The sequence below is a fragment of the Aspergillus terreus genome, genomic scaffold, assembly GCF_000149615.1.
Source record: "Aspergillus terreus NIH2624 scaffold_5 genomic scaffold, whole genome shotgun sequence".
In the NCBI taxonomy this organism is placed as follows: domain Eukaryota; kingdom Fungi; phylum Ascomycota; class Eurotiomycetes; order Eurotiales; family Aspergillaceae; genus Aspergillus; species Aspergillus terreus.
In genome coordinates this window covers 1,182,929-1,209,486 of record NT_165928.1, presented here as the reverse complement: position 1 = coordinate 1,209,486, position 26,558 = coordinate 1,182,929, and the positions used below count along the sequence as shown (strand labels likewise).

The 26,558-nt window shown below is 52.8% G+C and overlaps 8 protein-coding genes across 8 annotated transcripts; 3 read left to right on the top strand and 5 right to left on the bottom strand.

Moving 5' to 3' along the window:
* Positions 1 to 173: 173 nt before the first annotated feature.
* Positions 174 to 2,194, bottom strand: vosA (the record flags this gene model as incomplete). The annotated part of the gene is made up of 9 exons (XM_001213162.1): positions 174 to 449; positions 509 to 625; positions 748 to 1,072; positions 1,124 to 1,232; positions 1,291 to 1,337; positions 1,427 to 1,684; positions 1,802 to 1,871; positions 1,976 to 2,043; positions 2,145 to 2,194. 9 exons carry the CDS (start codon positions 2,192 to 2,194, stop codon positions 174 to 176), a joined length of 1,320 nt encoding a protein of 439 aa, XP_001213162.1.
* A 6,928-nt stretch (positions 2,195 to 9,122) lies between these two features.
* Positions 9,123 to 12,585, bottom strand: ATEG_03983 (putative histone acetyltransferase; the record flags this gene model as incomplete). The annotated part of the gene is made up of 4 exons (XM_001213161.1): positions 9,123 to 11,746; positions 11,798 to 11,845; positions 11,913 to 11,992; positions 12,104 to 12,585. The coding sequence occupies 4 exons, from the start codon at positions 12,583 to 12,585 to the stop codon at positions 9,123 to 9,125; spliced, it is 3,234 nt and encodes a 1,077-aa protein (XP_001213161.1).
* A 1,395-nt stretch (positions 12,586 to 13,980) lies between these two features.
* On the bottom strand, positions 13,981 to 15,071 carry ATEG_03982 (arylamine N-acetyltransferase family protein; the record flags this gene model as incomplete). Its single annotated transcript, XM_001213160.1, has 3 exons — positions 13,981 to 14,481; positions 14,535 to 14,580; positions 14,662 to 15,071. The coding sequence occupies 3 exons, from the start codon at positions 15,069 to 15,071 to the stop codon at positions 13,981 to 13,983; spliced, it is 957 nt and encodes a 318-aa protein (XP_001213160.1).
* An 813-nt stretch (positions 15,072 to 15,884) lies between these two features.
* Positions 15,885 to 16,510, top strand: ATEG_03981 (uncharacterized protein; the record flags this gene model as incomplete). Its single annotated transcript, XM_001213159.1, has 3 exons — positions 15,885 to 15,941; positions 16,009 to 16,084; positions 16,137 to 16,510. The coding sequence occupies 3 exons, from the start codon at positions 15,885 to 15,887 to the stop codon at positions 16,508 to 16,510; spliced, it is 507 nt and encodes a 168-aa protein (XP_001213159.1).
* Positions 16,511 to 17,073: 563 nt separating this feature from the next.
* ATEG_03980 (3-ketoacyl-coA thiolase peroxisomal A precursor) lies at positions 17,074 to 18,445 on the bottom strand (the record flags this gene model as incomplete). Its single annotated transcript, XM_001213158.1, has 3 exons — positions 17,074 to 17,872; positions 17,926 to 18,376; positions 18,436 to 18,445. The coding sequence occupies 3 exons, from the start codon at positions 18,443 to 18,445 to the stop codon at positions 17,074 to 17,076; spliced, it is 1,260 nt and encodes a 419-aa protein (XP_001213158.1).
* A 529-nt stretch (positions 18,446 to 18,974) lies between these two features.
* Positions 18,975 to 20,074, top strand: ATEG_03979 (uncharacterized protein; the record flags this gene model as incomplete). The annotated part of the gene is made up of 5 exons (XM_001213157.1): positions 18,975 to 18,978; positions 19,203 to 19,414; positions 19,484 to 19,787; positions 19,859 to 19,920; positions 19,979 to 20,074. 5 exons carry the CDS (start codon positions 18,975 to 18,977, stop codon positions 20,072 to 20,074), a joined length of 678 nt encoding a protein of 225 aa, XP_001213157.1.
* A 545-nt stretch (positions 20,075 to 20,619) lies between these two features.
* ATEG_03978 (uncharacterized protein) lies at positions 20,620 to 23,266 on the bottom strand (the record flags this gene model as incomplete). The annotated part of the gene is made up of 3 exons (XM_001213156.1): positions 20,620 to 21,541; positions 21,594 to 22,192; positions 22,244 to 23,266. The coding sequence occupies 3 exons, from the start codon at positions 23,264 to 23,266 to the stop codon at positions 20,620 to 20,622; spliced, it is 2,544 nt and encodes an 847-aa protein (XP_001213156.1).
* Positions 23,267 to 24,582: 1,316 nt separating this feature from the next.
* On the top strand, positions 24,583 to 25,554 carry ATEG_03977 (transporter protein SMF2; the record flags this gene model as incomplete). Its single annotated transcript, XM_001213155.1, has 2 exons — positions 24,583 to 25,224; positions 25,279 to 25,554. The coding sequence occupies 2 exons, from the start codon at positions 24,583 to 24,585 to the stop codon at positions 25,552 to 25,554; spliced, it is 918 nt and encodes a 305-aa protein (XP_001213155.1).
* Between the last annotated feature and the right edge of the window lie 1,004 nt (positions 25,555 to 26,558).

The following is a 26,558-nucleotide window of genomic DNA, read 5'->3' as shown; positions in this document are numbered from 1 at the left end:
AGCCACCCATTCTGAGCCCATAAAACACCCAGTCTATACCGAACCCAAACCGAAGATCCCGCATAATCCGTCACATTCCCAGAACCGAACAAAAGGAAAACAGAAAACGTAGCAAAGTAATAATCAAAAGAAAAACACGAATGCCCAGACCAGGCTAGGCAGGTCTGGAAGTATCACCGAGGAGTTCCATCCGCTGAACCGGGGTGTTCATAAGCGGTCTGGCCAGGTGCTAAGCCATACCGTTCCGCTTCGTTCGTGCCAATGGGTTGCGAAGGAAGGATAGGTGTCGCCGCCTGCGAAGACTGGTCATAATACCCCCTGGTTGGGGTACCATTGCTTCCCTGAGTTATATTGCGACTTCGTTGCAGAGGAGGCAGAATGGTAGACCCCGTTTGGTACTGCCCTCGTGGATAGCTCTGTTGCATCATCGCTCCTGTCGCGTCTGCTGTCTGTCCCAGAAATTTATGGTCGTTAGCTTTTAGTCGGAGACGTGGGAGTCAATACATACAGGTGTCCCGGGGGCGTTGGCCATTCCGAAGGGCTGCATTGTCGCCTGTTGACTAGATCGACCATGTGCACCCGGATCTTGCATTTGCGGCACCTGCGCAGACATTCCATAGGAAAGCTACATAAAGTCAGCCAGATTCATCCCCAAGGGGATTCCAAAGCCTGAGTACTTTGGGTCATGTCTTCTTCGCCAGACTCAGGCTCTTCGGAACCCAACATTTGCCCAGGTGATAGACGAACCGAATAATCTGGTACTCCTGCGTGGCCCGTGGGGTAACCGGGCACCATGGGAGTCTGATACGCCCCAGGTGGATTCGAATACATGGCCGCAGCCTGAGGGTAAGCCTCTACTTGACGCATGCGACCATCTGCATCGTACACGCCTCTGGGGCCAAAGTCCATCGATGTGCGTTGACGCTTCACAGGATTACTGTAGTAACCGTAGTCTCGACCCGCTGCTGGATAGCCACCAAAGGCACTGCCGGGCATCTGCATGGATGTTCGGTCAGGAGAACGGGGGGGAAGTGGTTGAGGGTAGTCTTCTGGCCGCGGGACTTGACGTTTTCTGGCACAGAGAGTCAGTTGTGTTGCTGTGCAAGGGGGTCTCCAAGCTCACATCAACGTTCTAGGCTCTTTTCGAATCCTAAGCTTTACACCCTGGTCTGCAAAGGATCGTGACAGGAACGTCGACTCCGCCATTCCAGGGAAACTCTTCGGGGGCGATACTTTGATCGGATCAGCACCGTCTCCTCAGGTCGAACACAGGATTTCAAGGCTTCTTACCGGTGAAACGCTCTGAGATGATGGATTTCAAATAGTACACCATTTCTCTGAGCGCAGCCAAGTTAGTGACCGCGTTTTCAACGGCGAAAATACCGCTCGATTCGCTTTGCGCGTTGGGAAACGATAGGGCACTTACTTTCGCATCTCGAAGAGAGTGAATTTCAGCCGAAAGTCGCCTTCAATCTTCACGGACAGATCTCCAAATACGAAGAAGCCCCCGTCTAAACCCATGGAATCAGCCCAACCACTCTGGATCAAACGTGAAGAGGCTCCCAAACCAAGCTTACCGGTGTTATCCACATCTTTCAACCGATGAAGTGACGAAACGAGCGTCCCCGTCAAAGCTGTGGACGGAGGCACAGGCACTGGAGTGTCCTCTGTGGCATCGTACAAGCTGCAGCACATGAAGTAGTAGGGACTCTGGAGGTAGTGTCTACCGACGGCGGTCAGCCACCGGGTCTTCCGCGCGCGGGAGAAAAAAAATCGTCGGATGCCAACGGGGTCAACCTACGAGGCCAAATAGGTGCCATCCTCTTTCACTCGGATTTGCACAATCGGTGGGGGATCGACCGGCTTGCGTTCTGCAAGGCGAGCTCGGCCGCCAAACCGTCAGTAGGGGTTCGGGTCCGCGGGACGCACCGGTTCCCAGCGGTCACAACAGTCAGCCGGAAGGGAACCAACGCACCTTTCTCCTTCCCACCAGCCACGCGCGCCCGAGTGGGCTGCTGGCGGATGATCAAGTCAAATTCCGAACTGGGGGATAACATTGTCAGTGGGAAAGCCGGGATTGCTGAGAGGGGGAGACCAGTTAGAGAGCTAGTTGGAGGGGGAGGGATGAAGCTATCTCAACGCACCTCTGAGGATCGCGAGCTAGAGAGGCGTCCGAAAACGTCGACGCACTCATCAAGGCTAGATGACCGGAGACACCAGTTTCCAGACAAAGATAGCCAAAGAGAAGGTCAGGAAACGGGAGAGGGGAGAACCGTAGAAGAAGCGTCGCGGTGAACCACGTCTGAAAACCAGCGGGATCCTTCAGGGGAGAAGAAGAGGATCAAACCAAAGAGAATGGGGGGGAGAGAAGAGCGAGAATGGGTGGTTTTACAGCAGGACGGAACAGGTGAGAAGCCACGGGTCCGAGACGAAGGGAGCTGTGGTTCACAGAAGAGAGGACAGGATGTTGGAGGTAAGGAATGATACGTAGTGGGGTGTGGGCTGCGGATATGAGAGGGGATAAATTTGGGGTGGGTTTGGGTTAATGAGATGCTATGTTAAAGATGGGACACGACGGTATGATCAGGTCGTTTAGTCAGGCGGCCGGCTGTCCGCCCAGTGAGGGAGGGAGAGCAGAGCAATGCAGTCGTAACAGTGTCGTAGGGCGACGCAGAGTCAACCAAGGCGCGAACGAAACGAGACCTGACCAGACCAGAGAAGAGGGAGCTCTCCCGTTGTCTGCGTCCTTTACGACGTTCAAGTTCAAGAAGCTAGCTCGGTGGAGACGCCAGTGGAAATGGACGATCCAGAAGAGACGGTCGTGCACGATCGAGAGGAGTAGTAGTAGGAGTAGTAGTAGTAGTAGTAGCGTGCACGAGTCAAGCGACTGGAATTGGAAGCGCGCGCGCGACAGATGGAGTGGCAGTTACGAAAACGGCGCCTGCGGAGTGGAAAGTGGTAAAGGCTGGATTGGGATGGTGTCGTCAGAATGCAAGCGGCAACAGCGCAGAGCCGAGCACGGTTCCAGACAAACCTTAACCGGCTGAACAACGATCTTTTTTTCTGCCTCTTTTTTTTTATTTCTGGTTTTTCCTCAATGTAACCAGATGCGAAATTCAGCCGGAGAAAATTTATAGAGACGAAACTCGGAGGGAAATTCCAATGCGCTTGTCTGGTGTTTCCCGACTGGCGAAAAAAAAAAAAAAGAAAAAGATTTCAACGTCGTGGTTAATTGCACTGTTCCGACCGTCAATTCTGGTTCATCCAATAAGTGTACTCAGAGCAAGAATCTCACGATCAAAGGGCAAATTTCACCAAATTAACAAAAATAGAAGAAACCGGACAAGGAAAGTAAGATAAAATAAAAAAATAAAAAGAAAGAAAATAAAATAAAAAATGTAGAAAAAAAAATTCATTCACCTCAAGTACTTCCTCCCTCTCTCGGTGGCGGAATACAGCTCAGCCCAACGTTAAGATGGTAGCTGAATGATGGGTCAACTTTTCTTGCCTCTTGCCTCTGATGAGCGTGAACTCTGTGACCGACCTCTGACGCACAGTAAGAAAAAATTAAGAGCCTTCCAGTAATGAATAATACTAATCGGAAAAAGCTTTAGGGTCGAGAAGGTTTCTGGCAGGAAATATTTCAAGACAGCACCACAGAGCTGAACCAGAGTTGAACCACCAGCAGACGTGCCTACCGGTGGAGCTGTACCATAGCCAGACTCTGCGCCGGCCACTTTTCGCCCGTCAAGTGGTCGTTTCCAACCTGAGGTCGACCACGGTTGAAGGTCGGGCTAAGGGTGTATCAGTACTGACGATCCGACAGGAACCGTGGCGGCGTAGAGATGATGCGCACATTGGCAAAATAACGGGTGTAAGAAAAAAAAAAAGTTAAGAAAAAGAAATGAAAAGAAAAAATATGGAAGTGGAAGCCTGACAATCAAAAATTGAGATTCAACTTCGGCCACCTGCGCAAGGCTCCAAGTCTGTTGTCCGATTGACCGTGTCTAGGCCGATTCGCTGGACGAAGGATCGAGCTAATCAGAAAATCCTCCGCGTTTGATGGTCAAGCCACACCATTCGTATGCAAACTTCCCCTCGTTCGCAACGGTTTTGGCGTCGTGCACGCGGAGATGGTGCCGGCTATGCAGGTGATTAGACCCGTATTGGGGAGCCACCACGACGCAGGGTCCTTCCCGTTGTCCCCGTAGAATAGGGCGCGCAGTGCGTTCGTCTGTCCACTTCAGTCAGAGACCAGACCTCCTCGACTCCATCGGCAGCTAGTCCGTCGGCATCTGCCCTGCCTTAGTCCCCTTTCTCGTGCATGGACTTACTTGAGCCACCGGCTTTTGATCGTCCCTTTGTTGATAGTGGTTCCTCCCGAGGGCACGACCCTCATTCGTAGATCCTCTGTTGACTCGTTCCCTCGCCGTTCCTTTGTTCTTGCTCGACGTTCTCCTGACCCATCACCATCAGTATCAGCCTCACCATGGGACAGGCATCAGTGGATCGATTTCTCCCGATATCAGATCCCCCGTACCTACCTGTATCTGCCAGAGACCCTCTTTATGTCATCCAAGCCTTGGTTCCGTGTTCCAACCAGTTCCAACCAGAGCGATCCCAAGGGAGGCTGACGACGGTGAGCGCGAGAAACCAGGGCTCCAAGGTCCCACTCCAGCGCCGTTGAGCTCTGGAGGATCGTTAATAAACTCCTTTCTCCCCCGCAATGGATTCCGTCGTCCAAGAAATTTACCTCGATGAAATCTGGCGTCCGACTTTGACGGCGGGGGGCGTGCGAAATGGTCTTGACCGTCTGGTCAGACTGTGGTGCCCCAAATACCACGAACTGATGAAGTTGGGGAGGTGGGATAACGTGGGCTGTGTCACAAGATAGACGTCGCCGGTGTGGTCTTGCTCCCTCGCCCTCTGCGAATGAATCTCAGATCAGATCGAGTCGGCGCCTCTCCTTTCGATGGTCGGATATTCCCCCGACGCCCTTATCCTGGATTCGTGCGACGATGAACTGTCCGTCCTTTAATGCGCAAGTGCCGGGCCCCAGACGTACGTCCCACGATGTTCGCGCACAATGCTCGAGCTTCACAACAGGAATCAGGTTGAGAGGGAAATGAGATCCCAGAGGATCGCATTACGTGGGAAAGAGGAGAAGAAATTTTCGGCGTGCACCTCTGTCGCGCAGCAGGTTCCCGGAAACCGTCGTGCGTGGGTAGTCGGGCTCTATTTCAACGTGAAGTGCGGTCGTGGTGACAAGGTCTGACGGAATCGCCTATTTATTTTTCTTTTTTTATTAGCTGCATTGTCCCAGGATCTAGTTCGGTGGACAGATCACATCGACTGGCCAGAGAGGTGAGATGCAGGTCGCTGAGGCTGCGTACTCCACACGGTCTTTTCAGATCGTTGTTCTGCGGGGGTTAATTGGACCGACAAGGGAAACAATCCCTTCGCGACGGTGGCCTCTTGAGGATCGGATCAATCGACTGACAGGGTGGGTTGTGGCGCGGTTGGTATGCACGAGTCGGGCCCTGGGAAGGAGATCGTCAAGGGTGATGAATGGTTCCTTCTCACTGGCCTCGACAGGGTTCAAAAATGGACAGCTAACCCTACTGAAGGAGGGTTGGGCCATCTGGGTGGACTACGCGGTCTCCCGTGCTTCGTTCGAGGATCCCTGGACCACGCCGCCGTGCGAAAGCGCCGCTGAGAATTACGCTTCCTCTTTCCTTTTTCTCCCTCATCCACCTCATCTCACAGATCATCCCTTGTCCATGTTTGGCGGTTGAGGGCTGCAGCGCCCAACGTATACACATCCTGGATGTTCGTACGGAGTAGGCAATCTGCACCTAGCCGCATCCTTCTGCGAAGGAAGCCCACAATAACATTATCAGAGCCATTCCACAACAGCCATTGTAGTGGATGATTCCCCAGTGGGCTCGCAGGGTGGGATCCAGCAACTTCTTCATGTGAATCGGGGTGAGGCAAGTCAGTTCCCCAGCACGGGAAGAAAAAGGGAAAAGATGACGCGCCGTCGTGTCCCTCCGCGCCAACAGGAGCGACCGACAAAGAACCAGCGAGATATGGGTGATGACCATGCAAGGGAGCCACCGACCAACGACGGGATTTGTAAGGGTAATGGAGACGGCGATCAGTCCGGTCAGAAAACATGCAGACCACGCCGGTTTCAACCGTGGGAGAGGGAGGAATCATTCGAAGAGGTGAACGGCGACCAGAGATGGAGGGGAACGCCGCTGGTCTATAACCGAGTCCTTCGCACAAGCCCTTAATAAAGAGCTTGCAGTATAACTAACTACCTCCTCGGAGGCGGCGGAGAAAAGACAGATGCGACAAAGGGCCCGTCCGGACGGGTCTAGGATGGACCATGACAATGGCCTCTCGCAACCTCTGGTCACAATGATTCTTCATGCCGCGGCCTGTCCTGTCTGTCCGCAAGAATCCGTCCGGATGTTACCGTGAGTGTCGCGCGTCGAGAATCCTGCTACACCATGACCGGAAAACCAGTAAAATGCCACGTTTTCGCAGTGCAGTCGGCACGGAGTGCACCCAGTTACGGAAGGGCTTAAACTGCCTGGTGAAGCGCTGATCAACAGACAAAGCTAAATGTCTCCTTGTATACGATACCGGAAACCCACTGGGGTCGACCAATACCAGAAACATACCAAACCCGCCACCAGTGCAGGAGTGGGCGCTATTATTCCGGGCCAACAGGCTTACTGCAGTGGGACGTGTACAGGTACTCCGTATGGATGGGGATTTCGTAAAGAAATGAAGGTAACAATGTCACTACCTATCCCAGACTAAGGTAGGTTAGGCAGGTGGAGATGATGAAAAATTCCCGACATTGTGGCGTGAAGAAGGGGAAAAACCGACGGTGTCAGTAGTGGATTGGGGTTTTCTTTTTTTCTTTTTTTTTTTTTTTTTTCTTACTGTGGATGTGAGGATTGTTTTCCCCTTCGAAAATTTCCACAATTTCCCACCCGTCTTGTCTCTTAACGAGATGCACGATGAGGTGTTCGGCGAACCTTGCAGTCCGGTCCGCGTCGTGCAAATCCGGGAAACAAGAAGCGTCCACTTGGTTTTCCTGGATCCGATGACAGCGGCTATCTCCATGGCGAACCAGACTTTCACAGGCGCTTATTCTACGCTACGATTATGCTTATTTGGGACCTGGGGACGGGGTTCCGTGTCTGTGGCAGCCTGCGTTCCATGGTCTTTTCCAGCACCAAGGATTAGGGGGCCATCGGCCTCTGTCGATCCCGCTGTCATTTCGAGCTCATCATCAGACCTCAACAATCACATCCCATGACGATCATGAGGGTGACATCTCGTCATCGAACATCCCCTGTCCATGCTCGATATAGTAACACCCCCTGAGAAAAGTAATACAACAAATACGGGAAATGTGCCTGACAGATCATATCTCTTGAACACCAAACATACATACTCCGGAGTATGGAGTACTAGTACTCCTAGTAATGCCTCGTATCAAACTAACCGGGCCGGCCATGGTGAACGGCGGAGACTCCCAATCGGTTGATCTATCGCGATGGACCAACGGCGGACCCTTCAAAAGGGGTTACTTCTACGGTGGGCTCTTCACCGCCATTATTACGGAGTATTGTTGCCTTCCACATGGACCAGAAAATTCTGTTTACTATATTTTCATCTTTCTATTATGTTCTGATCGTCTCCTCGGTACTCTACTGGTACTCCTATCTACATATACCCCAACTCGTCTAAAAATACCCCGTGCAGTAGTACCGTCCCAGTACCAGGGATCCAAGCCGCATGATGCTCACTACCATCATCGCCCAAGGGAACTTATTACACCTCCCTCCTATCTAACCAGCAGCCGCAGATGCATGCTCCGCGTAGATGCATCTGCCCATCTGCACCGCCTATCTCGTCTGTTGCCGCGCTTTTCCGTGCGCCACTCTTTCCTTTTATCCTTGCCTGCATGAGATCCCGATGCATACCAACGCCTCCCGTGCGATGCATCCAGGAAGGACTCTGCGTCCGGTGGACAAACCGCGTATGTGACAAGCCACAGGGACGGTTAGAGGTTGAGGCTGCGTTCTGCACTCACAATCAACGGTGTCAACATTTTTATAGTGATGCGTATGTATCGCATGCGCTGAAGTCCGAGTCGATTCTCTCCTCATGGTCCGTCTCCCTTATGAGTCCGACAAGAACAACAGATGAAAGTAGAAAAGGGAAGCCCGATCGCCGCCGCGCATAACATCCCAGTCAAGGCCCCCCAGCGTTTATGAGAGGACCCATCCACGTCCGTAGTCAGAAATGATACATCGACAGTCGACGTCCTCTCCTCGCACCAGATCCACACGCCCGTTATCGATAGATCGTCCTCATGCAAGGAGGCACTAAACTACGTACCCACGACTGGACCAGCCAGAGCATGCACCCATGCATGCATGCATGCATCATCATCGGGGGAGGGAAAATCGACACATTAGGGCTAGGTCGACCCATCTCAACTTAATCCTGCGTCATCACGTGGGAGATTGAGACCTAACTTCGTGCAAATGCACTCACCCTCCATCTTTAAGCATTTACCTGTAACTCTTCAACATGTGATGCCAACAAGGGAAGTTTATCCAAGCCCTAGGCCTACCATGGATAGCCAGTATCCCCGCCGTCATCCCTTATACTAGAAGATTATTATGTCATTAATCGTGCAAGGCAAATATCGATCATTGTTCATGTCCATCACATTATAGAGCACTACCTGGATTACACAGTCAAATGACATGAAAGAGAAAAGCCCGAGGAGCTCCTCGTTGAACCCAAGATCGCATCGACAGAAACTACACCACGAAGGGTTCAAGGGATATAGAAAAGACCAACAAAGCAGATCAGCTTGTTAACAACAGCCATAACTCCAAGATTCCTCGCCCACTCCTTGCTTGATTGTAACATGAAAAACGAGATGTCGAATCAAAGATAGAGCAATCAAAACTGATTTATCCCATGCGATGAAAAGGTCCCGCAGAAAGAAAACGCGTAACGCCGACAAAAGCAGCAAGGATGCCTGCTCCCTCCATACTTCTCTATTTCTGGCTCCCAGTAAGACCTCAAGACCCCATCACTACATCTCCATCGGCGTCAGTTCCATTTACGCCGACAGAGTTCTCCCCGACCCCGTTCTCGCGATGTGAGACATCATGATCGTCTGCAGGAACAATGAAATGTACCTTCTCCACGAGAGATTTCTGCGTCATGGACTTAAACTTGGCTGCACTCTCTGCACCATTCTCTTTTGACGGCGTAAGTTGTTCCGTGACAGGAGCCTCCGTCATTTCGTTGCCACCGACGGGGGTCTGGCGAGTGCCGTTAGGAGTCCCCAGAGCCGTCTCGCCTTCCACATCATCTTGGCCTTCAGAGGTTTCCGGTTTCGCGCTCTCGGTTTGCTGGCCTGCAGAGGACCCCGTGTCATCTAGCGGGCGAATCTGTTCCACGTCGATACCATTGCTCTGCACGCTCGTAGGCTCCATGGCCGGCGAGTCTGTTGACATCGCACTGCGGCCACGCCGTACGCTTGGTGGATTGGCCGTCGGTGTGGCGGACGCTAACGTGGAAGATCGTCTTGGGGTATTGCGACCACTGGTTCGTGCAGTCGTTGGGGTGATCGAGATGCCTTTGTTGTGCGATGATTTGCTGCCAAAAGGTCGTCCTGGTTTTCGTCTGAAAACAGGTGCTTGAACAGGCGGCCAAATTTCAAATCGCCAGGCAGGAACATCGGTTGTAGGGTTCTGTTCAGTAGTCCCTGTGGACTCGTGCTGATGACGGAGGCCATGCGCATGGGTAAGGAGGTCCGTCGAAGGAGGCCCAGCAGGCTCATGGGGAATCCCATCCGAATCAGCGTTACCGCTACCATTGACCGTGGGACGAGCATGGCCATTCGCCTTCAGTGCACCAATATCCTGCAAATCCTCTTCGTTACTGGACTCTTTCACGTCCTCATCTTCCTCCTCCTCCTCCATACCCTCACGCGGGGCGACAGTATGAAGCGGCGCTCTGTCGAACTGCGACTGGTTGCTGCGACCCATAATATACGGGGTCCAGACTAAGGCATCGGGGTTCAGCGTCACATAGCCCTTGCTTTCCCAACTCTGTATGCACTCTTCGAAGTATTTGTAGTCAAGACGTAACGCGTAAGTCTTTGTCACTGGATCACGAACAAGGGCGCGCAAGGCTTCAAGGCCAGATACGATGTCGTCCGCTGTCATACCGGTTCGGTCCGAGAGATCCGCAATACTGACCGGCGTTTTCTGGTTGCGTAGCTGATATGACAGGATGAGCCTCCAGTAATTTCGGTAAGAAACCAACCCCATATCCGAAAGGGGCTTCTCTGGGGAGCCAGTCTTCCCTTCGATGCGTGTGAGCAGATAGGAGAAGTCGATGAGGAGGTTTCCGTAGCCTTTTCGTTGGTGAATCGGCAGAGTGAGAATGCAGGAGACATTGTTCGCGGAGCTTGGTCGCTTCTCTTTGCTGAAATATCCAACAAAGTGACAGCCAAGGTCGTCGAACTCGGTCATAACGTAGAAGAGAAACGGCTCGACGTCATAGTAGAGAGTCTTGGAGCCCAGAAAGAGCTTTGCAAGCAAGCACAAATTCTGACAGTATACAGGGTTTTTGCGCCCATCAACCTCGAAGATTGAAATCGAGCCATCGCGGTAAATTTCATCTCCTGGGGGGTGTTTTGCAGGGCACTTGAGCTTATGTCGCCATGCCACATAGTCTGAGTTCATGTACTTCAGGCAGAATTCACAGATGTATAGCACGCGATTGCGACTATACTCTTCGGGATATGGCGCCGCATACCATGTCTCGATTTCGTAGCCACCAAAGTTGATGTACTTGATTCGGGACGGCGGGCCGGAGACCTTCTGGGAAGCATGCTGGACGGGCTCTCCGCCGCTTTCGGCCTCCATGACCCGCCTTTGCCATTCTTCCTCGGCCTTCTGCCGGGCTATCTCGAATTTCTCCCGATCGGCATGCGTCGGCAGGGTCTTGGAGGTGTCGGCATCAGCTTCGGATAAAATTCCACCATAAGGCTTCGATTTGGATTCGTCGGTCTCGCGGTCATGGAAGGAGTAAAAGGGAGACATGTAGGTTGCGGGTGTGATAGGTGCAAAATGAGCAGGGCCGTCGCGAATCACGGGGGTTGGTGCTTTGAGGGTCTTTTTGTTATTCCGGGTTTGTAATGGTCGAGCACGCGAATTAAGGATCTTGGTCATCTTGGTCTCGTTGAGCTGAAAAGCCAGCACCAGTCTTCCAAATTGTTTCAGCACTACCCGGCAGCTTTCCTTCTCACCTCCTCCGCGGGTGCGACGAGAACGAGTCCGGACAGGCGACAGAGGGTCTGTCGAATCACCTAGCTGATCCCTCGAACCACTTCGTTCAGAGCGCAAAGGAGTCTGTCTCTGCCGTTTGCGAAGCACTGGAGTCTGTTCCTGTATGTCTGCCGATAGAGTTTTCCTCTTTCGTAGGGATCGTGAACTGTGTAGAAGATCGTCCACAGGGTTTATCGTGTTGAAAATAGAATGAAACCCTGAATTCTCATCTCCCGTGTGTGCGGGAAGAAGTTCCTTCTGCATGTTTTTTGGAAGCGATTTCCGTTGCGAGGAGCTGGTGCCTGCCGGGCTGGGCTCGAGCTTCTCCCTCACGCAAGTGGGACATCTCCACGGGGTTGCCTCTGGATAGAAATCAGTTGAAGGTCTGGAATGGATTCAGAATTAGCACATACCTTCGGCTTCGTTGAGTGCATTCTGCTCGCGAGCACATTGTCGGTGCGCTGTTTGGTTGTGGAGTCAGCATAACGAGACTTTACAAAACCATTGTTTGATGGGGCGGTAACATACAGTGATCGCCGCAGACCGCACATGTCAGATACTCTTCAAACTCTTCGCTTGGATCATTGTCTTCATCTTGGCCACAGAAACTACGTTTGACAGTGTCAGCATTTTGTAACAATGAAATCAAGTGAGCTCGATCCAGATAAGCACAAAAAGAAAGTTTAAAGAAACACTCATAAACAAGATGAGACACTCACATGCAGTTACCACGGACAGTGTTGTTATCGCCCTCTGCATCTTCGCGGTCGTTGCTTTCCCCTTCCCATTCCTCATCCGACTCCTGACTGCTGGATGAGGACCCTGACGCCTCTTGTTCGCTATCGCTGTGGTGCTCAAACGCCGGGTCACCATCTGCATCTTCGTTATCAACGGTTGGCCCGTCATCCGGCACTTTAACAGCACCGACAGGCTGGGCGTCCACATTTTCCCCAGTCAGGTCTAGGTCAATATCGGGTTCCCCCTCGGCGTCCAGATCCTCGTCGTCAGCGGCGTTGGCGGCGTTGGCAGCTTCTTCGGCCACTTCCCCGGAGTATGCCCGGTGCACCGCATCCTGGAGCTGCTGATCCATCTGGTAGAGGTCGGTTTCTTCCTCGCCTTCCGCATCCTGATCACTGTCAACCGCATCCGCGGGGGGTCTCATCTCTGTATCGTCGTTGGCCGGCGGCACGGTTGCCGGCATGGTATAGGTCACTGAAGTCGCCAGTTTGAGAAACTATCGATCGCCTCGAGGAGTTCGGGGTCGACGTGAGAAAAGGTGGCCGGGCAGTTGAGACTATTCAGGCTCCCCCGCTAAGGTAGACGATCATCTGGCGCCGCATGTAACGGGCATCGGGGACACAGAACAAAGGTCCGCGGCGGCAGATGATCCAACGACGACCGCGCAATCGGACGGCACTGTAGCTGGCAGATGACCGTTAGCGATCCGGGGCGCAAGGCAAGCCAGCGGGAAAAGAAAGGGGAAAACCCACCAGCTGGGGAAGCTCGAAAGGTGCTATTTAAGACGAGAATGGCAATCAACGCGTAGAATAAGGCAATGGAAGCCGTACAGCACAGACCAGCGGGTCGGACAGACTAGTCAGAACGAGATCCAACGCGTCGATGAGAAGCGGAGACGCCGTGCGAAGGACTATTGAGCGTCGAGAGCAGCCGGCAGCGGCCTCTTGCCCCTTCTCCTACCCGCGAGGTTGATAGACGGCCGCCGCTGAGTCAGCCGGCTGGAACCCCCCGACCCCGCTAAACTGTTTTGGGTCAGCCTCCAGACCTCGACGACGGATTCCCGCGGCCACCAGAGAATCGTCGACCGCATCTCCTCCGTCTTCACGCCCGACTTTCTCCCTCCACTTCGTCTCTCTCCCGTTTCACGCAATCAATTGCTCAAGATGGGTGTTCCTTTCGAGGCTCTGCTCCCTTACGGGATCATGATCACCGTGCGACTCCCTTCTCCTCTTTCGCCAATCGATTTCCCTCACTGACGACCGTCTGATAATGCAGATGTTCGGTGTGACTGGTGCTGGTCTCACTGCCGTCAAGTACTTCTCCAACGACGGAAAGAAGGCGCGTTGGAACCGGGATCTGTGGGATAGAGTGAGTTTCTTGACGACGTACTCCGTCAAACTGGGCAATTTGGCTAACCCTCTTACAGCAAAGTATGTGACCGATCGGACAATCGCCCGAACACCCTCTTCGATGTAGCTATTGCCAGTCGCTAACGTCCAAATTCAACACAACAGTGATGGAAAGAGATCTGAGAATCACGGGTACCCCACGAGGTCAGTCCGCCAACGCCGAGGCGCCCAAGGGTTTCGAAGTCAGCAATCCGTGGAAGGTAGGTTTACAGACTGGATTTCACCGTTTGTGGAATAAACGCTAATGCTCTCCCAGCTCGAGAAACGGATTTTCTAAGTCCGGCGCAATTGTCTATTATGTCTCCTTATATGTTCGCCTACAGTTTTTTAGATCAATATCCATGCCTTGATTCAAAGAAAAGAAAAGAAAACTATATCTATACGCTATGTACCAGTACACATATTTCCAAAGGAGCATGATTGGCAACGCAGTTGTCCGGTTGCGATGCTTATTTGATCTGAGACGGTAACCCGCGGACTCCCTGGACCTCATGTTCATGGAAATACATGCCGAAGTATTCGGCCATTGCGCGAACTCTATCCTCTTCCGTCTTAAACGATGCCACAACCTCCGTCTCCCCCCGGAGCGTCTTCTTGACCTCCGTCCCTGACAGGATGTAGATGCCCACAGGTTCCAAATGATCGTCTAGGATCACCCGCGTGCACACCAGCCGTTGGGTGAAGAAGCTTGAGCGGTTCTGACTGGTGTAGAAGTTGATCATGCCGAAGTCCTGCGGCAGGAGCTCCATCTCGGAGAACGAATAGTTGGGAGTCCAATGACCGCCGGGGGACCGGGCCTGGTAGACCCAGAACTTCTGAGTTTGATCCACACACTCAGCAAGGCTGGTCTTGATTAAGCGCATCTCTTCGGGTGCAATCAACGTCGCAGAGACGTCTTCCTGCAGCGGTAGCGGACTGGTAGGCGCGTTGCGGCCGAAACCCACGTCGACCTAGTGTATCCTGATGAGAAACTGCTTCCTTCAGTCTTAGCTCGAATACGTACCATATATCTCTTGTCAGCTATGGTCACGATGAGGATCATGTGACTCCTACGTGTCTCATCAGTTAGACAGGTCTTTCGCATGTCCCGATCTCACGAAGCGAAGTCTCAGTGGACAGTCGATACGTACAGATAGATGTAAGTCTCGTCAGTCGGATCCCCACCGGCAAGTGCATTGCTCACTCGCCCGCCAGTCGGGTACACCTGGTATCCCAAGGAGCATAGGACCACATAGAGGAGGTTGGTATTCTCCATACAGTAGCCATCCAGACGACGGGTGACCAGTTTCCTAAAGACGCAGGCGGGATGAGTTGAGATGGAATGATGGGTGGAGTAATGCAGCGCCGAGTTACCCCACGGGATAGCCGCGAGATGTCGTCGCTGCAGTTCCGTCAGGGCCGCCAGGGGGCTTTGAATGACAGCTTGCTGGAGACGATCTAGGCGGGCATCTCCCGTGGCGACGGCGTCGTTGGCATATCCAATGCGTTGGAGATACTGCTCCAGTTGTTCGGCGGTGAAGGTAGCGGGTGCACGAGTCATGATGGAGAGTATACTGTAGAGGAGAATTCTATGACAGTGGACGGGAGTTTGGAGAGGATGTCTATATTGTAGGTGGCCGCAGCCCGGATAATATCCGGAGAAAAGCACGAGGCCCAATAAGGCAAGAAGAGCAGATCGCGGGGTATCAAAGGCTGACTAATGAGGCCTGTCTCGACTCACTCAGGGTGCAACTATCTACGGAATTAAGGATCGATCAGTTTGGATTTCTAGAATATATCAAAGTCGCTGATGTCCTATGGGTTATTCCACCAAGATGGTGGAGATAATGGGAATGGTTGGCTGGTTCACGGCGAGATGTACGGTATCAAGGACCGACCACAACTGTATACTACCTGGTAGAACAGCAATTAAAAGAGCGCCCACAAATAAAGTCAACATGCTTAAGGTCTATTGTCTGTCTCACTTTAACATGTGGATGCACGCAGTATGTCTGCCGTTCCTGAATGATGTCAACACCACATCCTCGGTTATCTTCGCTTCTCACGGGATGCTCCGGTTCCAGACTATTAACTATTGCAGTATATCCGATCAATCGACCTTATCTGAACAACAGAGCACGCGTCTGATCATTGATCTCAATCTAATCAAAGCCCTGATATCTGTACTATCAAAACATCCCATTCATTGTACTAACCTCCGCTCCTCCGAACCTCCCCGCACCAACCATACTGAGCATCACATCGCATGGATATCCTGCCCAGGACCATCCCAAGAGCCCTCCGAACGTCTTCTGGGCTCCTCCCCCGTAGTACTTTGATCTCGATTCCTCGGAGCCAATTTGCAAGACGCACTATGACGACCTCCCTGCAAGAAAAGCTGAACGCCCTCCAGAACTTCTCGGCATGTGACGTACGGCAGACCTAGCTATACTCCTCGCCCTCACCACATCATGGCTCACAAAGACCCCATCATATAGATCTCAGACGCTCTACTCAAACTCCAAAAGGCCCCCGAGGGCACCGCCCCGCGAGCAGGCCATCTCGCAGACTTTGGTGCGCCATCCAGACCCAGCTCCATATCTACATACTAACCGTGCACAACCAGTCCCCTTCTCCCCCACCATCGGCCGAAACGCCACTGCACCCAAAATCATCGCGCCCGCATGGACCGCCAAATTCATCGCAAAGAATGACCCCGTCCCGGAGACTGCCGACACCCACAGCTTCCCGGCCGGCACGCACTGGGTCGACTGGGCTGAGCCCGGGACCGTCGCCGTGATCGAGCAGCCCGCCGGCCAGTACTGCGCCGTCCTGGGCGGCATCATGGCGGTGCGCATGAAGACGCTCGGCGTCCAAGGCGCAGTTGTCAATGGCCGCGTGCGAGATCTCGCTGAGATCAATGCTTGTCAACTTCCGGTTTGTCGAGGTTCCCTATTGTCAGACGTCCAAAAGGTGTTTGTTTGGCTAATGAGGAACTGAAACTGCAGGTTTGGGCTCATGGTACGTCGACGGTGGGTACCGGTGCGGAAGCCAAACCGGGAGCGCGGAATGTGCCTGTTTCCCTTGGGGGTGTGACTGTCTCTCCGGTGGGTTTCAATTTTGTTTAGAACTATTTGACCGTTTCTGACGCTATTTTCTCCAGGGTGATATTATCTTCTGCGATCCGCTGGAAGGCGTGGTTGCGATTCCGCGCGATCTATTGGACCAGGTTCTTGAGGTCATGCCGAAGCTGGTGGCCATGGACGACAAGGTCAAGGAGGCGGTGGAGCAAGGCATGAACGTGTTTGATGCTTTCAAGCAGTTCCGGACGAAGATTTAGGAGTCGCAAGCGGGCCCAGATGGACTACGGCTAGATGAACTACAAATGAACACGGTCTTGACCACAACAGGTATCTTCTCAATTCAGAGTCTCCTGCTCCCTTGGTATTCTGACAAGTATGCAACTACAATTGAAAACCCGTCCCATGTATAAGATCGCTGTACAATAGAAAACAACATAAGTAAGACAAAAGTGAAAGAATTTTAAGCCCGCGAGCCATCCTCTACTCGCGAACCCAGACGGCAGCCATGCCCATACCGGTACCCACGCACATGCTAGTCACACCAATCTTCTTGTTGGTGCGCTGCAGCTCCGTCATCAGCGTGCTGATTTGACGGGCTCCGGTGCAACCGAGAGGGTGACCGAAGGCGATGGCTCCGCCCTTGGGGTTGATCTTCTCCTGGGGCAGGCCCAGCTCGTTGACACACCACACGCACTGGGAGGCAAAGGCCTCGTTGATCTCGTAGATGTCAACGTCGTCCTTGGTGATGCCGGCCTTCTCGAGGGCCACCGGGATGGCCTTCCAGGGACCAATACCCATGAGAAGGGGCTTCACGCCGACCACACTGGCGGCAACGTACTTGCCCAGGATCTTCTGGCCGAGACGCTCAGCAGTGGAACGCTTCATCAGGAGGACCGCGGCCGCGCCGTCGGAGATCTGAGAAGCGTTACCAGCGTGGATGGAGCCATCCTTGGCGAACGCGGGACGGATCTTGCCCAGAGACTCGGGGGTGATGCCGTCACGGATGCCATCGTCGGCCTTCACGGTAATAGTCTTCTCCTCGCCGGACTTGGGATCGGTCCACTTGACCTGAAGGGGGTAGATCTCCTCGTTGAAGAGACCAGCCTTCTGGGCCTTGACGGCCTTTTGGTAGGAAGCAGCGGCGAAAGCATCCTGGGCAGCGCGGGTGACGTTGCGGTCCTTGGCCATCTGCTCGGACAGGACACCCATGGGCACCTTGCAGTTGGCGGCCTCCATGTGGTTTTCGAGGAGCTCGGAGAACTCGGTGACGGCACCAGGGCTAGTGCATTGTGAGTAAAGATCCAGAATCACGCAAGGCTTCTCGAAACGTACCCATACTGAGAGGACATGCTCTCAACACCAGCACCGATACCGACATCGATCATACCAGAGTTGATGGCGTTGGCAATGTCAACAATAGCCTGCAGACCACTGGAGCACTGACGGTTCAGACTCTTGACGGCTGTAGTCTCGGGGAAACCAGCCACGAGAGCAGCAGCACGGAACTCGGTGGCACCGCCACCAGGGGCAAGGACGGAACCGACGGCAACATCATCGACGAGCTTGGGGTCAATTCCACTGCGCTCGATGACGCCCTTGAAGACACCGGCGAGCAGATCCGCAGCGGCAGTGTCCTTGAAGCCACCCTTACCGCCCTTGGTGAGGGCAGTACGCAGGGCACAAGTCACAACAATATCATTGGGGTGCTTCTCGGTGATGGCGGCGACACCCTTCTTGCCGCCCGCGCCGAAGTGGGAGGCGACCTGAGTGAGACGTTGCTGGGCTATCGGCGGTCAGTCAGACTTCATTCAGCCCCAGTGATTAGCAAGAGTGGTGGCTTACCAGAAGACATGATGGTGATGGTATGACGTCAACGGAATGGGTATAGAAGAACAGGAAGACGAAAGGCAAGATGGATAGACCTCAAACACGGGGATGGAACGTGGAGAGAAGGTAGAAAGAGAGGAAAGAAGGGGATTTCTTTAAGAATACTGTCTAGGAGAGGAACCCCGTGGAGACGATGCTGTCAGTAATAAATAATGGTTGCCCCCGACCTGTGAAAGTACCGAGGTTCCCGCATCATCATTGTTCCGGGATGGACGGGGAAGTCACGGGATTCCCGATTGCCTCGTCAGTTTCATGTGAAGACCGCATCATCATCAGACTAAGCACGGTTTGATCTTGTGATAATGACACAGGATCATTTGCTCCTTACTATGTTTTGAGGGATTGATTGGAGTACCCGATATATAGCGTATACATCAATTCAAGCCACTCTTAGCTGTTCAGAGACAGGACTACGATTACTGTGACTGCGGCATTCAAGTGTCTCGTCGTCGGTATATACAATTCCGAGGCATACGGTAGCACTTGGGTAGAAAATGTGTAGTTTCGGCACAGATGATGTGAACAGTCCGAATATATATTTCGGTCTAGCCTCCCAATCACATTGCGCGTATATTGTTGGATACAACCAGACATCAGACTAAATCCAATTATACAGATACATTAGAATATAGAGTAAACACTGCACAAATCCTAACTAGACAGAGGATCAATAATCTTAGACCCGATATCCTTTAAACCGACTAATCTGGCTGGCGGAACAGTCTTGGCGGCGGAACTCCACGCTTATCGGGGAAGCTTTTTCTCCGTCCTCAACTCTATCCACCACCACCAGTCTATACACACCTTTGGCTGCACAAACAGATACAGCATCCAAATGTTTCGATTCCTGCTCCCACGGAGGTCTTCCTCCCTCCTCTCCTCCACATCCACACCCCGGTCCGTCTCCCCATGGACATCCCTCCAAGCCTCTCACGTACGTTCCCCAACCCCGAATACAGTCCCTCGACAAACCACTCCAACTAACAACCAACCCCCTAACCAGACTCGCTCGTCTCCAACTCCGACCCTGACATCGACGCGACCATTCTCCCACACATCCGCAACCCTCTCCTTCCCATTCCGTCTCAGCTCCAACCCCTCCAGCACATCCGACACGCACCCGCCCCTCGACGGCGAATACTACAGCCCGTATAAACCCAAGCGCCAATGGCCCCCAGATATGTCCAAGCTCTCCCCCAAGCACCAATTCCGCCTCGAGCGCAAGTACCGCCGTCGCGCGGCGCTCAAGTTCGCCCGTCCGAAGTGGACCAAGGCGACCAAGCTGGCTCAGTGGACTGCGATTGGATGTAAGATACCGTCCTCGTTGATGAGGACGATGTGCTGTGGTAGGATGGCGCTGATGCATTGATGCGATTAGTTGTTCTCGTCTATGCGATGCTGTTCATGGAGTGGGATGAACGGGGAAGTCCGTTCGACGAGGTGAGAGTCTTTCTTGCGAAGATAATACAAATACAAATTACGACTGACGCTGTCGCAGATTCGGAAAACCTTCTTTACGGGCGTCAAAGGCGCCTTCTCTACTCCCCAGCCGCCCCGACCTGTCGCTAAATCGGACGACAGTACCAAAGAATGATCGATTAACGATATTCATAGATGCATCTATGCATACGGAGTTTTATTGGTAAGAGATATGATACCAGAGGAAGAGCTTCCCGCTCTCCGTTCCTTTCCTGTCGGGGCATATTGTACATTATCTTAGAATCCGAGAAAATATCAAACTGGCAATCATGCTTAAATCAACTGTCGGTCTGGTTAACTACAATGCGGGACATCAGTCATTCATCGTGTCAAAGAAGGCGGAGCTACGACACGGCGGTCGGTGCAAAAGATAAGAATCGCTGTCTGACATGCACCTGCGACAACGTCAAAACTCGTCGTGTAAGGGGCCCATTCCTTCATTAAATCATCTCGCCATGCCCTTTCGCCAACGGAGAAATGCATCCCAGGACGCCCAGAAAATACCAACGCCGGGCCTCAATATCCCAAAACTGTAAGAGAACGTAAGTAAGCTGAATATGGAGTAGAAAAACAGGTAGGAAGAAAACGCCACAACATGTGTAGAGACCACGCTGATGCACGGGTTGAAGGCAAAGGTTGAACCGGAGCATCGAGAGCCAGCTACAGCCAATTGCCAACTTCTTCCGTCCGAGACACTCGGTTAGCAGGAGGGTCCAGCGCAAGCTCCAGTCTGGGAGGCTTTTCATCAAGAAGGCCCTTCTTCGGACTACCGCCTTTGATGGGGGACTTGGTGGGCGACTTAGGCTCCGGACGCGGTGGGCCTTCACGCACTGCCAGGTAGGGCCACCCGTCTTCCGCAGCGGCAGCCACCCAGGTGCGCAGACAATCATGGACCGAGCCGTAGAACTTCTCCTTGCAGGTTCTCAAGCTGCCGCCCATAACCTTCTCGAACCCGGAAGCTCTGAGCTCTGTCCTCAGCTGGTTCCGCTCTTCGGCCGACGGAAGGGACGCAATGAGCCCATTCACGAGATCCAAATGAGCGGCGAGATAATTGGTGGCATCCCATTCGACCCCACCGACATACGGCGCAGCTGGAACTGGAGGCCGGGGAGCTGGGAAATGGCGGGCCCGGAAGGAGTCCGAAGTAGACGTTTCATTCTTCACGATCGGTATCACGTTCAAGTGATGCAGGAAGATCCAGAAGACTTCTTTCGTCACGTTCGTAACTTCTTTGCACCAAACTCGATAGGGCCGCGACTGGTAAATATTGGCAATGAATGACAACGGCTGGTTCTCCACTGGTGGCGAAGGGTCCCGCAGGTAGGAAAGGATGCGAGCAGCACGCGACGCTGCATCCCTGTCGGAAGTTGCAAAGGAAAGTTGGGTGAAAATCAGGTTGATGATGATACCGCGCGTAGTAAACTCGCTCGGCCCTTTCTTTTCCTCGTCAAACAGCATCTTAAGCAACGCCGGGAAGAGTTCGGATTCGATAGCGGTGAGGCCCTGTAACGCCTTGGAAGTCGTGCAGAGTGCTTTCAAACACAGCAAGGTCTCGTGGAGCAGATTGTCCTCATGTTCTTCCCTTGGGAGGTGTTAGCGTGTATTTCCCTCTCGCAGTAAGATCCAAAACGCACCTCCATTCAACCTTCATGATCCTGTAGATTAACTGTACGATCTCATCCATTCCTCCGTCCGCGATGAAAGTGTCAACCCAGCTGACGGTCTCGTTTCGCAGGAGGATCCGAAGCTTATGCATCTTGCCTATCTCGATCATCTCCGGCTTTTGAATCTCTCTCAGGTAATGAACGAAATCCGAAGGATCCGCGGCGGTATCACGGCACGCTGTCGCAGATAGAGATGTCGTAGATGTCGCCGGGGTCAGTATCTTAGAAAGTCCTGCCGGTTGGGAGAGATCAGCAGATTTGGGACGCCGATATGATATCCCGATCTCAGGCCGCTGCTTTTTTGTGGGAGAGGAGGTGCGCTTGGAAAACGTAAAACCCCGACTCCTGGACCGGGACCGCGAGCCTTTCCCATCCTGACTCTGCTGCTCATCCTTTTGGTCTTTGCGGCGTCCACGTCGGCCCGTGCTATCGTTGGCAAACGTGGTGGTGTTTGGTCCGGCACTGAGTGGAGTACTCTCTGCTCGATCTTTTTGAATAAAATCAGCCTTGATGTTCGTGTCTAGTGATCGCATCTTATCTCTCATGTTATGAGGGATGTTCCTCGCGTCCTGTTACTCCGTTAGCCCCAAGCTACGCCGCCATTCACAATGGGTACTGACCAGAAGCTTTTCGAACTCGCTCTCGAGATCTTTTGAGTTTAGTTTCTTCTGCAACTCGGCTTCCCTTTCTTTTGCGTTGAATGCCGAAATGGCCGCTTGGACGCGGGAGACCCTCTTAGGGCTTTCTTCCTGCCTCTGCTCAGGCTGTGGGCAGGGTTCGGGCTTCGACAGGCCTCGAGGTCGTCCTCGCGTCTTCGACGAGGAGGTATCAGGTTGATCCACAATCGACAACCTCTCTAGGGAAATATTCTGCAGGGGACCAAAGAAGTCCTTTACTTTGCGATTCCCTGAGAAGATATTGGACTTCGGGCGTGGCTTGGCCGCAGCTCGGTTTGTGAGGGAAGGCTGCTGGTAGTCACAGAAATTACGTTGTTGGTCCGGACCATACCCCTTGGGAGTATAGAGGGACACTTCTTCTTGCAGGGTCCTGCGCCTGTTGTGAGAGTATGGCATGGCTTGTTGATCGCTGAAAGGTTCTGGTGTGTAGGGACCCCAGAGAGGGGAAGGCATGCTATCGACGAGGTCGGTCGGACTGCGGTTTTCCTTATCACGGCCATCCTTTGAGCCATCACCCTTCCGTCCTCGTTGAGAGCGTTTCAGAATGGCCGAGAGACTGTTGGCTGACTTGGCCTTCTTCGGCTTCATGTCGGCGGACTCCTGGGCGGGTTCTTCTGGTTTTTGCTCTTTCCGTTCCATGTAGTTCCTCAGCGACTTGAGGGAGACTGCACTTTTGGTCTTTTTGTGTAAGCCTCCTTTCTTCTGCTGGGTGGGGGCAGGATATGGACCATCGCGATTGGGGGCGATCTCGGCCAGAGGCTGTTGATTCAGAGTAGCGTAGGCTTGGTCGATGGGAGATATGGAAGAGCTTTCTGAAGGCTGACTTTTATGGGATGCCTTGGAGGAGATGGCATCGTCGGTGGAAAGGTTTCTGCGATGGGCTTTGGAGGAAGAGAGGAACGCTTTGAAGACGGAGGGTTTGGGAGGCAGCCGGGTAGCGTCGTCGAAAATGGCGGGAGCTTGCATGTTGGAAGCCATCTCTAAGCCTTTAACCTGAAACTATGGGTATGATTAGTGAGGAAGCCAGGGAATAAAGAGTGAGACATGGGACAAAGGAGATATGGAGACCGACAGGGACAGGAAGACTTACGGGGAGACGAGCTTGATGCAACGGCAATCAATGCAAGGACGAGTGATGCGAGAGAAAAACAAAAAGAGCAATGCAGACAACAGAGCAATTAAGAACAGCAAAAGGATAACGAGATGTCTTTGCGAGAAGCCAAAGACATTGAAAGGACAACAGAGACAACGAGATGCGATGGAGAAGAGCGAAGTCGAAGACGAAAGAGGAAGAAAAAAGATGACCGATCACGAGAATCCACGACTGGAGGGCATACCGGACATTTGAAGAGGGCCGACCTGCATCGCCCACAGGCTAAAGATCGACTAAAGAGCGCCGTCTAGGCCGTTGCGGAGGAATGATCGCAGTCTGTCTGGAGTGGAGGAGCCCACGGCATGTAAACAGAACGCCGTCATCGACGTTGCTGGGGGCAACCCGCCTCGGAGAACAATGGCCGCATTGCAGTCGCATCCTCTGCACTTTATCCATCAAATGATGGGCCTTGTTGTCTGTCTTTGCTTGCTATCTGATCTGACAACAAAGGCAGAAGCCCTCTGACGTGGTGCATTGGTTGTCGTCGGGAGAAACATCTACAGACTGTCGGATTGTTGCATGGGATTCCGTATTTAGTATGTAGTGGACGCATCCGTCTCTACCAAGATCTGCCCCCCCCCGCCAAGGCAGATCCTCTCTATCAGTTTCTTGGATCGTGGGGGTGGGCTTTATCGATATACTCCCTTCTTATAGAAATACATTCGCTTTAGAATCTTGAGATATGCATTTCCATTTGATTCTTTCCCTAGGATCATCTTGACGTCCTCCCACTGCATCATGATAGGGCGTTTTCGGGTTCCTCCCGAGAACAGCGAATGCCGTCATGTCATGGTAACCTTATAACCATGTCTTCCACCTTCTTACCTCACATATTCATTCTCTGTCTTCTCCCTTCTCGCATCTCAATGCCGCGATGTGGGCTTCATAACAATTTTTCACGATAATTGACTCATCGCATCCTGATCTTACCACTGCACAGTCCTTCACTGCAGCGATCGTCGACACAGTCGGGCGGTTTCGGTAAGCGTCAACGTGAGGCCCCCACAAGGTTCTCTCCCAGGCCACCAAATTCTCCATCGCGATCAAACGGACGACGAGCGATCTTCCTGTCCACTCCGTCTCTCATGTCACAGTACTACCGCTGAGACTTCGCCCTGTCAAATCCGCCATGAATTGCCCCTCCCGCACCGACGACACGCTCGAACATCCCGGGTGGAATCAGAACCCTCCCGCCCTGAATGCAGACTTGACCACCCGCAACGATTTCAACGGAATCGCCAACTCAAAGGTGCACAGAAGACATGCTTCAGGCGTGGGAGGCACTTCGGGGGAAGGGATCGCAACCATGCCATCGCAACGACCTGAACAAGACGACAACGGAACCGAGATTGAAAAGAAGACCCCAGGCGAAGTGGTCGCTGCGACCCCCGGGTGTGAATCACCTGGGGACAACAGACCACCTCGCCGATCTTTTACGACCTTTACGTCTTCACTTTTTGTTCGCATGGCCCAATCCATTGTCAAGTTCTCCCGCTTCATTGGCCCCGGTTTCCTGATCGCCGTAGCCTACATTGACCCCGGAAACTACTCGACTGATATCGCTGCCGGCGCCGAATTCCGCTACGCTTTACTATTCATTGTTCTTCTATCCAATCTTTTTGCCATTTTCTTGCAGTCATTGTGTATCAAGCTGGGTACCGTGACAGGACTGAACCTCGCCGAGAATTGTCGAGAACATCTACCCAAGTGGCTTGTCATCATTCTCTACATATTCTCCGAATCTGCAATAGTCGCGACCGATATCGCAGAAGTAAGGCCCCTCCAATCTTGCGTCTATTCCGCCGCAGTCCTGATGTTTGTCTAGGTTGTGGGGTCCGCCATCGCTCTCAATTTGCTACTCAAGATCCCTCTGGTCGCTGGATGCGCCATTACTCTCGCCGATGTCCTGTTCATTCTCATCTTCTATAGACCCAATGGCGCGATGTGGGGATTACGCTTGTTTGAGCTCTTCGTCACGGCCTTGGTCCTTGGGGTGGTGATCTGCTTCTGTATTCAACTTTCCCTTATCAAACACGAGTCGATTGGGGACGTCTTTCGGGGATACCTGCCATCGTCTGCGATAGTGCAATCCAAAGGGTGAGAAGATACACCGTCATATGCTTTTTCTGATATTTAGCGCTAATCCTCGAATAATAGCCTCTACCAAAGCTGCGGCATTCTCGGTGCTACCGTCATGCCTCACTCTATGTTTCTCGGAAGTGGAGTTGTCCAGTCTCGGTTGAAAGAGTTTGACGTCACTCAAGGCTACGTAGACCCTTCCGTCTGCTTAGGGAGTACTGGTGGAGAGGTGGAGTATAGACCGAGTATCCATGCGATACGCGGCTGCATGAAGTATTCTATCATCGAGCTGACTCTGTCCCTCTTCACGTTTGCTCTTTTCGTCAATAGTGCGATCCTTATCGTCGCCGGTGCTTCCCTCTATGGGACAGCGAGTGCGGATGATGCCGATCTCTGGGCTATCCACGACCTTCTCTCCAGCTCTATTGCTCCTGCAGCCGGCTTGATCTTTGCATTGGCATTGCTCCTCTCCGGAATCTCTGCAGGTATCGTGTGCACCATGGCGGGCCAGATGGTGAGTGAGGGAATGCTGAACTGGAGCATCCGGCCTTGGCTTCGCAGACTTATCACCCGTTCCATCAGCATCATTCCCAGTATCATCATCGCCGCGGCGGTGGGGAGAGAGGGACTAGACAAGACCCTAAACGCCAGCCAAGTTGTGCTGAGCGTCATCCTTCCGTTTGTCACCGCACCTCTCGTCTACTTCACTTGCCGCAGCAGTTACATGACTGTCCCCGTTGAGCGAGTCAGCTATGGCGAGAACGATAACCGAACGGAGGGGGTGAAGATGAGAAACAATTGGTTCACCACTAGCATCGCTATCATTGTGTGGCTAATTATCGCAGTGATGAATGTCGCTCTACTTGTTCTGGTTGGACTCGGTAAGGCTTGAAGCCGAGCCTGCCAATGCTGTGAAAAACTCGCACGGGGGGACTTGATGTGAGACCTGGAAACGTTGAAGAACAAACTGGAAGCATTCGCATGTGGCATAGGCTAGAAAAACGGATAGAAGAAAGAAATAGACAG